This window comes from Impatiens glandulifera, chromosome 1 (assembly GCF_907164915.1).
Source record: "Impatiens glandulifera chromosome 1, dImpGla2.1, whole genome shotgun sequence".
Taxonomy (NCBI): Eukaryota; Viridiplantae; Streptophyta; class Magnoliopsida; order Ericales; family Balsaminaceae; genus Impatiens; species Impatiens glandulifera.
Genome location: NC_061862.1, coordinates 143,669,046 through 143,681,575, shown reverse-complemented (window position 1 = coordinate 143,681,575; position 12,530 = coordinate 143,669,046). Strand labels below are relative to the sequence as shown.

General features: G+C 33.5%; 1 protein-coding gene across 1 annotated transcript; it reads right to left on the bottom strand.

Annotated features, from left to right (window-relative positions):
- Positions 1–257: 257 nt before the first annotated feature.
- Positions 258–11,488, bottom strand: LOC124919996 (protein ARABIDILLO 1-like). The gene is made up of 12 exons (XM_047460377.1): positions 9,948–11,488; positions 9,644–9,802; positions 9,454–9,534; positions 9,173–9,304; positions 7,767–7,894; positions 7,397–7,484; positions 4,143–4,237; positions 3,292–3,355; positions 3,000–3,175; positions 2,093–2,314; positions 786–870; positions 258–720 (listed from the first exon to the last, which is right to left on the bottom strand). Exons 1-12 carry the CDS (start codon positions 11,295–11,297, stop codon positions 553–555), a joined length of 2,748 nt encoding a protein of 915 aa, XP_047316333.1. The 5' UTR covers positions 11,298–11,488; the 3' UTR covers positions 258–552.
- Between the last annotated feature and the right edge of the window lie 1,042 nt (positions 11,489–12,530).

Below are 12,530 nucleotides of genomic sequence, written 5' to 3'. Positions count from 1 at the left end.
AACCAATCATAAAGTGAACCTTTGAACCTAACTCGATCAAAAATAAGGATTAAATAGGGTTAATCTTCAGATTAATCTAAAGTTTGCTCACCCATATTAATGGACACCACCACAATTCATCAAAGTAATAAAATGTACCCTTTGAACTCCTTTTATAGTGCAAAATTAACCAATTACTTGGCCTAAATCAAGTTCTAAGCATTGATAAGCAACTATATGACTGCATAAGAAAGGCATCAAACATAATACAAGGGTAGAAGTGCAACAAGGCTTGTAGCTTTAGCTATTTCAAAGTACATTCTCTTCTTAACAAGAAGAATGAATCCCAACAATCTGACAATAGAAAGAGATGTGAGAGAGTGATTTTTGAACCATTCATTGGTCACAAAAGAGAGAAGAAATTTTTTACAACAATCTTCATGATATAACAACAAAATGATTTCAAAAGGGAAGGCGTTCCATGCTTGCATATAGAATGTATTTTGATTCTTCATATGCAGGCTATATAACAAAAGAAAACAAAAGAGGTTTTTTAGTTCCACTTGACCACCTTCATAGCGAGACGTGATGCTCTAGATTCCGAAGTACAATTTTTGCAAAGATTTTGGCTTCAAGGGGTGCGTTTGTAGATGCAGCTGCTCCGCGCAATATTCGCGATGCCCCCGCATTCTGTAGAAGGTTGACATGGTGCATTGCGTGACGGCCACCTGGCATTGTGAACTACAAAAAAAAAATGTTTAGTCGATAATTACATTTACATTTAACAGTATGCAAATCCTATTCACCTGTAGTAGTGCAAATGCAGCACATGCCTTGAGAACAGATGAAGGATTCCGCAGCATGGTGACAAATCGTCCAATCTCACACCCACTAAGAAATCATAGAAAAGATAGTATAAAGGGAAAGAAACAACAACAAAAATGCTAAAAGGAAGCTGAGATAAAACAGTAATGTGTGTTGGAATGATCTGCAGAAAGATAAACGATGTGACTTCATTTTTGCGAGCTTTCATTTCTGTGTTTCAATGTACTTGTAAAACAGATATTGTGATCTTTCATAATATCATGTTTATTAATACAAGTGTTATGTTTCAAAAATGAATGAAGTTTATTACATAAATGGAATACATCAGCATTAACAAGTCACTTACTCTAATATCATTATTCCAACATATATATACACAAAGTGTGCCCCCACAACCTTGTGGCTAAGAGCCTTGCGCTCTACCATTGGCTAAACGAGTCTTCATATGCACAAAGTGTGACTAATCTATGAAAAGAGTTTTTAAAGATTACAAATCAAATTAAATCAATTTTGCTCATATTTGCCATATTGATTGTGAGCATCCATGTGACTAAGATCTACGCCCTATTTCACACCTTCAGTAACAGTAGATGACCAAAGCTAACAAGAGATATCTTGACCCTACCTACTACCTTTTGTTTCTAAACATTTCAATGAACTATACTTTCATGAAGGATCCATGTTGTTTAGATACTGCTCTTTGGGAACTCTTATGCTATATCTCCCCCTCCAAAAAATAATAAGAAACATTTATAACTAATGAAGATTGGTAAAGACTAGAGTAACAAAACACTGAAAAACCAGATAAACAGAGAAGGAAAAAAAAGATAAATAAACCTAAACTAGGACCATATTGAAGGAAGAAGCATAAAAGAAAGAAAGACATGGTCACATGTGGATGTCAGCAGAAAAATCCTGATATAGTTAGTCTAGCTCTAGTACTATATAAAAACTCACAGAAATATATTATTGATAGGAGAATGACTAAATGGGAATGATAATACTTGTTTTTACAGGCTACATAAAAGAGTGAGCTACATGAGTACTAACATGGAAGACGCGGCACTATATCTACAATTAATTGAACCCACAAGTCTCATTTGAACACGAGGCTCAAGAAGGGACCCTTACTTATCTCATTGAACAATATTGAGTTAAAAGCAAGTCTGCTCAACAAAATATATGGGTAAAGAATAAAAGATAATGATTTTTGGCATGAACAGCATGGACATATTTTCATGAATGTGTGTGTGTGTGTGTGTGTGAGAGAGAGAGAGAGAGAGAGAACCTGCATCTCAGATGACCTGCCTCTAGAATGCGGGCAGACTCTGTTATTCTTGACAAAGCCGCAGGTGCTGAAGACACAGAAGCCGCGTGAAACATTGAGGAATCAGCAAAACTAAGGACAAATGCTTCAATATGTTTCAAAGCAATCCTCCTAGAACCATCCAAGTTCACACTTTTGGATGTGTTATCAGATGAACTTCCCACCAATGATTGTTCACCAATTCTGCACAGAGGGTGCACATATCATTATATGCCGATCATAAAGAGTAAAGTTCAGAAAGTACTTTTTATTTTTGAAACCTGCATTTGCATTTCATTGAAAATGAAAACAAGAGAGACAAGTGGAATATTTTTCAAGCAAATCAGTACATATGACCTGAAACAACCACTAGGTAGCTCAAGTGACGAGAGTCAATAATGTCTAAGAGACTAAAGGTTACGGGTATGATTCTTACTTAAAACGTCTTAAGTTGAAGTGGGGGTAATAACTGCGGGGGTCGTGTTAACTTCCTAAATTAAAAAAAAAAAAAAAAAAAAAAAGGTAAATATGACTTGAAACAAAGTACTTCAGTCTACACTATCAATATATACCCTAGTCTGAAAAAATATTAATCTAAAACAATCAAGTTCTATAGCTTGATTTAGTATTGGGTTTATCCTGTTACCAATTTAAGCTTCTAGATGAATTGACAGATTAAGATGGTATTAAACCTCTCAAGTCTTAGGATAAAGTCCCTTCGTCCCTAGTTTTAGTTTACCCTTCTATTAGTTATCTTTTCATGTACATGTGAGGGGGAGTGTTAGCTCGATATTGTTTCCTGTTCATCATCTAACAACTTGAGCTTTTACTTTGATGCAACCAAATACTAATATTACATGAAACAAAAATAAACGCTATAAGTTAGCACCTTCGATCAAACATGTAGGCCAATGCTAATGCAGCCATAAACCGTGCCATTTTAGATCCAGATGATGAGCAAAGATGCACAAGTGTGGGAACACCACCCTCCTCCACTATACGAAGAGCATTGCCTGAGTTAAAAGCAAGATTCCAAAGAGCTCCTGCTGCAGTCTCATGTACATCCTACAAGACACACAAATAGGCAAGCATTGTTAATCAAAATACTCCAAAAGAACTTACTCAGAAATCAAAATTACTCAATTACTTGCATATGAATTGACAAAGTAAGCATAACTTACTTCAGTTTCGGAGCGTGCAAGTGCTATTAACGGTGCCACACCTCCTTCTTGTCCAATAGCAATACTGATATTGAAACAAATACCAAAGAAAAATGTATGAATGGAAGCAGTAGTAAATGAAAGGAAGACAATTTGACTATAATAATAGATATCAAGAAAATAAGCAAAATACAAGGAGAAAGTAGAAAAGATAGCAGTGCATATAAGAGAGATCAAGCTCTTTTTATCCGTCTTTGAATTGATATTCCACACAACATTATCAAGATGTAGTGGCATCACAGTCCATTGACCTTCCTAACACAGAAGAGAATATATTAAGCAAAATAAGCTTTTTATTTATTTTTTTGGAGAAAATTTGTAACGGGCAAGGAAAGAACAAAATAGGACTTTCAAGAAAAGAAGTATAATAACAGGCAGATCAAAGGATTTCTCCTTCAAACCTTCGCCTCGATCAAAAAGTGGGGGATTTGCAATGAATGGGATTGCTACGATCTCCTCAGACTATAATGCACTTTATACTTTTCCGAAAATTGCAGGTATTTACTTAACTTGCTTTTGTAATTGTTTAAAAATGAAAAGTTGACATTTCTTCAAAAATGAAAAATGCAGTCAAGAACCTATGGGTCTGGGGTTGGAACCTCACCCCCTCCCCTTAGCCAAATAAAAATAAAAATGGTGGCCTTCCCTCCTACATGGGGAAAACACCCTCCAAAAATATTGTAAACTTATGGGTAGCCACCATAAAAGACAATAAATTCCAAAGAAGAAAGTACTAAAAGATATCTCTAATCCTGATGTAATAGTAATGATCTTATGGTACTAGGGCCAAAAAACAGATATTGTTCATCTACCTATTTGCCTCTGATACAGACAGTCCCCACAAAGCTCCAGCAGCCCTCTCCTGAAGACTTGGTGAGGCATTTGAACTGGAGTTTGCAAGAGCAACCTGCAAATACATATAGGATGATAAATCTATTACATGTCACATTGATCAGTTAAAACAACCATAGAAAAAAAAACAATCTTCTAGATCAAGAAATTTTGTGTTTTCCCTCTAAAGTGAAACTACAAAAGCTTGAATATAAATTCCATCCAAAAAAACAATTACATCTCCATCCAAAACTTATCAACAGGATGTTACATTGTATTTGTTCTAACCAAGTTGTTCCATGACTCTAAATACGAGAATAACAGTTGACAAAAATGCCTTAAGCATTGCTCGCGATCTTGTACAACATGATTGACAAGCACATTGAAGTAGAAAAGTGATGTATTTCTAAATGTAGGAGTCACAATGAGATACCTAGTGAGTTAGGATCTGAATGATTATTTTAAATGCTTATTGGATACAATAATTTAGGATGTGATTATGATATACAAGGCAATATATGGCAATATATGGGTACTTTAGGGCTGTAAATTTTTAGAACAGAAATAATATTCACATAATAAATTACTTTTAAAATCAAATAGTCAAATATTACATACATTGTGGGTTTTTTGGAGATGTTGGAGACTTAACCTGTGTTATTAGGAGATTCCTTATAAATTATGTTATGTGTACTCCCTTATTTGTCGCTAAATAATATATAATAAAGAAAAACATTTTTTAACCAGCAAAAGAATAGTAGTTGTAAGATTGCACTATTCATAGTGGCATATCAATTCTACTAGTAGAGAACATAAATACAAAAAGTAAACATGAAGTACAGAAACACAAGTGGCTTGAGAAAAATCAAAAGTTGCAATAGCAGCATTATATGATAAAACAAAATAATTCAAACCAGAAGGAAAATCTTATTAAAGGGCCTACATTAAAATAGAAGTTTGACAACTAGATCAAACTCCAATTAGACAAGTGTAATTTGAATGTAGAAGAACAATAACCATATACCAAAACTTATGTTAATAAAAATGTCATAAATGAAAAAGAGCAATGCAGAAATTGCACATGAACAAGCTCAACTAACACATAAGATTCACATAATTAACCACAATTAAATTGAGGAAAGCTCTTTTTAGAGGAATTATTAACTGCATTAAGGGTGAATCCTTGTAAGCATGAGTCACTGTCAAAATTTTACTAATTTTGTTTCTTCAACAGAGACTTATTAGAATGGGTTTATGGAAATTGACAATAACTTCTTTTTGTCCTTATCTAAATCTTTCCTGTAGTGTTTTTTCCTATCTAAGTGCATATTTTATCTTCCATTATCGATAGTTAGAATGTTTATTTAGTTTGTTTGGAAATGGCTTCATAGCCACTTCTTTTAAATTTCATTTGACATAAAAATCTCACATATGTGAACATCAAAACACAAAAGTAGCATTAAAAACTGCTTCTAAACAGGTTAAAATTATATTCTATCAAGGATTTAATCCTTCCATAGTCTGCAAATATGAATTGAGTAAACAAAAGAGATTTTGGAGAATTTAAGATTAAATATTTGCTCTCAGCATCATTAACCTTCCAACCCCTCTTAATAATACCCTTTATAACTCACCAGGGTAGCTCAAGTGGCAAACACTCTTACCTAAGAGAGCAAAAGTCTCAGGTTAGTGGGAGGTCGTGCTAGCCTCCTCCGGGAAATAAACACCGGTCATCAAAAATTAGAAAATAATAATACCTTAACCTCTTAATAATATTTCTTTTGATGCAAATGAGTGGTCTAGTCACAATTATAGAAATATACCAATCTATGTGTTGTTATCGTTAACGTCAATAATAAGCATTATTGCATCCATATGTACTTTTTATGAAACTGTTGGACATAATTTTTCTCTATATATGAACAAACCTTATAGTAAAAATGGCAGAAGACATACAAAAGATGATGAGACATTTTTGCACAATGTTTCCAGTGCTTCCTAAGAAGTAATTGTGAATCTAAACTAGTTTTTGTAAATTATATTTGTATAAAAATCCATGCAATAAATATATGCTCAGTATTTTCAAAATAAGTTTTAATAAATTCCTTTCAAGTTGGTTAACCAAGCAGGACTAAACCATATATCTGCTACATTCATAAATCATTTCACTAATACATGATGACCTATAAAATGCAAAAAAAAAAATGGTTTATACTTCTGAAGTAACTGATACCCCAGATTTTCATCTATTAGAATAAAATACTCAATCCATAATGATTTCTTATTTTTTAACAAATCATCCATGACAATAGGATATCTGCAAAATGTCACATAGTATCAAAAGGCTAAAAAAGAAAAATTGGGCTTATTATACAAACTAAGAAATGAAAAGAATACCATAATTGAAGTTCATGTTTATATATGTCCCATGAAGTCAAAAAGTGCTTCAGAATTTATTTCCACTACCAAGGAAAATAGTAAAATAAGAACCTCTCACCAAAAGGAACTAAGGTGTGAATTTCTTAAGTTCAAAAAGAGTGATTATAATAGATGGCTAATTATTTGTAGTGAGTTCTTTGTACAAGTTTCCTGTAATTTATAGTGGATTGAAATTAACCAGTTTCAGCCAGATGAAAATAGAGGCCAAATGTTGCTGACAATGAACATATTTATAACAAGTAATGAAAACTACTACTCCCTCTTTCCAATAAATCTCTCCCAGATTCTGTTCGAACTGGCCAATAATTTTGGAACGAAAAAAGTAACAATTTACCAATAAATGAAGACCTTGTTTGATGAAGGGTTATTTGGATTTAATCCAAATAACCTCATTCCCATCATCGATCAAAATACCAAATTATACCTACTTTATCTTTTATCTAATTTAAATATTAAATAAAAAATAATATTTAGTCATTTAACCCAAATAATTCAAATTTCATCTAACGGGATTTTCTTCCAAAAATCAGATTATTTCAAAAAAAAAACATCAAACAGGCCTGAAGATTATCAATAAATATCTATTAAAATTCCCTAAATAAGAATATTTAAGTAGACAAATTTCATCAGTATAAACATATAAAGGCGTCCTCACATGAATATATTGAGCACAACGCTAGTTACAAAGAATACATTTCAAATGAATTTTTGGTTGTTTGGTTCTGGAAACTAAGTTTAATTCATTTTATGAGTAGAAAAAAGAGAGAAAATTCTAGGACATGAGATAATCACATACCAAGGCTTCAATGCCCCCAGCTGTTGAAATTGATTCTCGATTTCTATCATCAAATGACAAGTTCCAAAGTGCACCAGCAGCTTCTTGCCTGTATGCAACAAAATAAATTTTATAAAATCGAAATCCCTTTGATAGGTTATAATAAAAATTATGTACATGGTATGATTGATTCACCCCTACACATCTAAATCCTTCAAGTCATTTAACTTCTTACTACATTCCATCAAGAAAAATACAAGATCTATGATAATATTTCTGCCACATATCAATCCAATCTAAATTCTTCCTTCAAGGAGTTTACAATCAAGTCCAAGAAAATTAAGACTTGGATCATTTGAAATAATCCATTAAGTTTTGCCAATGTTAGCACCTGACTCCTTCATGGGGTGAGCGGGTGAGTTGCACAAGTGCTTCAATGGAACCTGCTTCCAGTCCAACAGTAGCGTTGTTATGATTGGTATCTCCATGGGCTGCCATATTGGCTAGTGCACGTGCAGCCTGCAAAAGTACCAGTAAGTTGACAAGTAGCAGAGCTATTATTAAAACGCCTAAAGATAAGCAAAGTGTCCAAATTAATAGTTTAATACACGAATAATCAACGTCATAAAAAGACGTTTAGCCTAATTGTTGATAAAAAAAAAGATTCACTGGAGTAACTTGGACTAGATTTACATATATCAAAATCTCTTTTATCATTGAGAATAACTACAGACACTTATGCAATATCCTGCCATTACTTTTGGATATCTATCCATCATTTTACAAATCTTCTGTCTAATAATGATTCATAAATAATATAGAGTATACTTGTATATGATAAATAGAAACACGTCTCTACATGAACAAAAATTAAATTGCAGGCTCCTGTTTCATGTTCAGTGAGAAATAAATCTGCGTATTTTTAAAACGAAAAAAAAGGTGTAAATCACAAAGACTTTTCTTTATAAATACAAGAACTTCATAGCTAAGGTAAAAATAATTTTGAATATCCTTGGGTGACACGACTACATTCTTTCTGCACAAGGTGGCAATAGTTCTCCAATCCCAAAGAAAGAAAAAATTTAAAAGAGGTAAAAGTAACACGAGGATCCAATGGTACCACAATATCACTGTTAGTAGAAAAAATGTGGGTGAAACTAAGAATGGCCCAAACCTGAGAAAGATAATCAAGATTTAAGCTACTATCTCATTAACCCACTAACTTACTCTATTTCCTTTTTTCTTTTGAAAATCAGGGTTTATTCTCTTGGAGAAAGCTAGCACGAACCCCACAACTGTGGCCCACACTTCAATCAAGGACTACCATACTATTCTTGTACTACTACCAATCACACAATAAGACAGTGTTTGATAACACATTATCACTTAATCTAAATAATGAAATGCTTATTGTAATTTGAGTTCATTTAATAATTGTTATTTAAAATCACTTAATGATTAATATTTATTCCAAATTAAGCTATAAAATCTAACTTAATTTAGTAAGTTATGAATAACTTAACTTGGTAATATAGTAATAGCTTACAAAAGACAACATTCATCACTTCATTTTCAATTTTATCAAACAAAACCTAACTCATAGGCTGATATATGCACAGAGAAAGAAATCTCACTAACAAGATAAATTAACAGTAACTATCTAATTCAGAGTGAGAAGACTTTCCCACAATAAACCTCTCATAGTTGTGATGCAAGAACTTGCAAGAAAACATTTAAAAACATATCATCAAAAGAACTTTTTATATTTATCGGTAAATTAATTATAATATCTAGCACCTGTTCCTGTACTCCCTCCGTCTTACAATTACGAGCCAACATCACCAAGGCATGTACACCACCAACTTCTGCAACCTCTATGCTACACTTGTCATCGGCTGCCAAGTTTGCCAATGCACCAGCAGCACGTTCCTGGAACAAGGAAATAAAACCCTAGATTACTTTTTGCAAAAAAAAAGAAGAAAACCTAATTATAAGTTAGACAAGCAAAAAATAATAATGAGAAACACTAGTTCTGAGATGATAGGCAATGTGCATTTTTCTATTTATGAGTAACATACCAGCACTCCATCTCCACCAGAAGGCCATTTGAAAATAAGACCAACTAAAGCTTCTATACCGCCGGTCGCAGCAATAACACCCTATAAACGCCAAAATTAATTAAAAAATAAGAGAAAACAAAGGTCAAATTTGTTCCATTCTACTACTTAAGTCAAATGACGTTATATTTAAGAAACGTAAGGAAATAACCTTGTGCTCTTCCCCAACTGACAAATTCCATAATCCTCCTGCGGCCTCTTCAGCAACCACTCTATTCATAGACCGCGCCATACTTGCAAGGAGACTTATCCCTCCTTGATCTGCAACAGCTTTTGCAACACTAGGGTTGACAGACAAGTTGGCTATAGCCTATGAATTCCATATGAAAAATTTTAGTCATTTTACATCATAACAGTCAAAAACATCATGACTATTTTTACATGCTGTGAAGCTAGAAAATTTCAAAAATAAGCATTCACAATTATCGTCATCAAACTAACTGTTTTTTTTTTACCTTTGCTGCTTCTGATTGAAACCCATCCCTCCAAGATCTCGCAAGATTTAAAAGGAGGCTTATTCCTCCACCACTCAAAACTGCTTCAGCTCTTCTACCGTCAATATTAGTATTTTCATCATCGGTGACTACAAAAGTAGCAAGTCCTGTGGCAGCCTTTTCTTTGACATCATCTTGTGAACTTTCTAGAAAATTGAGCAACAATGCTGCACCCTGATTTATCCAGAAATTGTCCAAACCCTGAGAATTTGATTCAGCTATTCGGAGAAGCGAATGAGACATGACCCATTCAACCCAAGTCATGATATCATCAACATTCTTATCCTTGTCCGTTGAACTCCTCCAATAAGATAAAACATCTCTCTCTTTGTTTAGAACATTCCCAAATAGAGAAGCTAAAGCTTTGAAAATGTCAGAGGAAAGGGTTAACAGCAATGTACCCTTCTTTAAGTTGGGGGGAAAGTTAGCATCCTCTTTAATGGTCGTGCAATTCAAGGCACACAAGACCTTCAAACTTTTTGAAGACAACAGCAACCTAGAGGCAGCATTAGGAGTAATAAATGTTCTTGAAACATCCAAACCGATCAAGTTGGGCAATTTAGTCCAATGCTCAGAAACAGCAGTCCAATCCATGTCTGATATTCCTGCAACAGAAAGAAACCGAATTGATGTAATACGTCCTAAAGCTACCTCATCCAAGTTTTGGCAATCTATAAACCCAACATCAACCAAATCTTTGCAATGCTTTGCCAAACCACTTAGGGCATGTTCATCCACATCCCTTAAACCTGAAAGCCGCAGTTTTCTAAGCTTAGGACAGCATTTAGCAATGGCTTTGATTGCACCACTGCTGATTTTCTCACAGAATTCAGGGCCAAGTTGTAGGCTTTCAAGTGCCTCATGACGAGCAGCAATAACTGACAGAGTAGCATCAACGATTTTCCCACAACCATCCCCACATATTTCCTTCAAATTCGTAGCTCGGAGATTAATTATAGCATCTGCTGAATCTGCCCCTCGAAATCGGAGCTTCTGCAGGGAAGAACATCTAGATGAAAGGGAATCGGCTCCATTGACATCGCAATTGTGAGCTCGAAGATCTAGGGACTGCCATAAACATGGAGAAGTACCTAAAGTCCGCCATGTCCTGCAAGTTGATGAGAGACTCGCCCTATCCCGATAATTGAGACAAGAAAACAGCTGAATAACTGTATCATCGGGTAGCATAGTCCAATCCAGCCATTGATTCTGGTTCTGCTTATCCCAAGGTAAATCGCCTTCTTCATTTTCTGGGTAGCTAGGCAAAACCTCTTTACCCTTCCCTCTCCTCCGGCTAACCCTTCGACTCATATCTTAATCAATCGATCAAACTCTCTCCAACCCAGAAATCATTCAAGCAAAATGACTCTGGATTTGGGTTTTTTATAAAAGGAAAAATGAAGAAGTGATGATGGTTGGATAGTAAAATTCACATGCAAGAAAACGGTGGTTTAGGTTTCTCTCTTTGTTTATAATGCTTTTCATAAACCCACAAAGATATAAACACATGTCTTGCATTCCTCTCAAAATGGTATTCACGCAATCTTAGGTTAAACTGAATTTAAAAAACAAATTCGGATTTTCAGGGTCATTATTTATAATGGAGTTCTTTGACCATGTTAATTGGTGGTTTCTATTGGATATTATGTGTAGATCATGGGACTAATTCAGATAATAAGATCAAAATGTTTTATAAGGATTGGTCTAAATAGATCTCCTAACTATGATTAATTGGTTCTTTAAGGACATACTTGGTCTCAATTTTAATTTGAGTAAGTTTATGTCATTTTTTTAAATATTAATGTAACTAAGTAATCGAGAACCGGTGAATCATTGATTTCGTCGGCAAACATAAGGTAAACGATCTATTGTATTTTTTTTTTCTGTCGATTGGAGAACGAGACGTCGACGCTTAACCTTTCTGTTTTTATAAATAAGTTTCGACAAAATTGTCCTTAATTTACTTTTAGGCGATTTTGACCAAAATTTTCGATTTTAATTTAATCATTTATTTTAATATTTTATCAAATTGAACCCAGATTAATCTATTAAAATGAGATACTTGTCTAAAATCATAATATCAATTTATTTGGGAAGTTTCGTACTCAAGAATCGGTGAATCATTGATTTCGTCGGCAAACATAAGGTAACTGATCTATTGTATTTTTTTTTTCTGTCGATTGGAGAACGAGACGTCGACGCTTAAGTCTTAATTTTTCTGTTTTTATAAATAAGTTTCGACAAAATTGTCCTTAATTTACTTTTAGGCGATTTTGACCAAAAATTTCAATTTTTATTTAATCATTTATTTTAATATTTTATCAAATTGAACCCAGATTAATCTATTAAATTAAGATACTTTTCTAAAATCATAATATCAATATCAATTTATTTGGAAAGTTTCATACTTCGTGTTTTAGTTAAATTTAAAGTAATATTAAGTCACTGTCATTTTAATTATTGAAATATTACTTGTTTAAATTTCATATTGTGCACAAAGAATAATCGAAATATGTTTAGTCTTAGCCCAAGACTAAAAAAAAA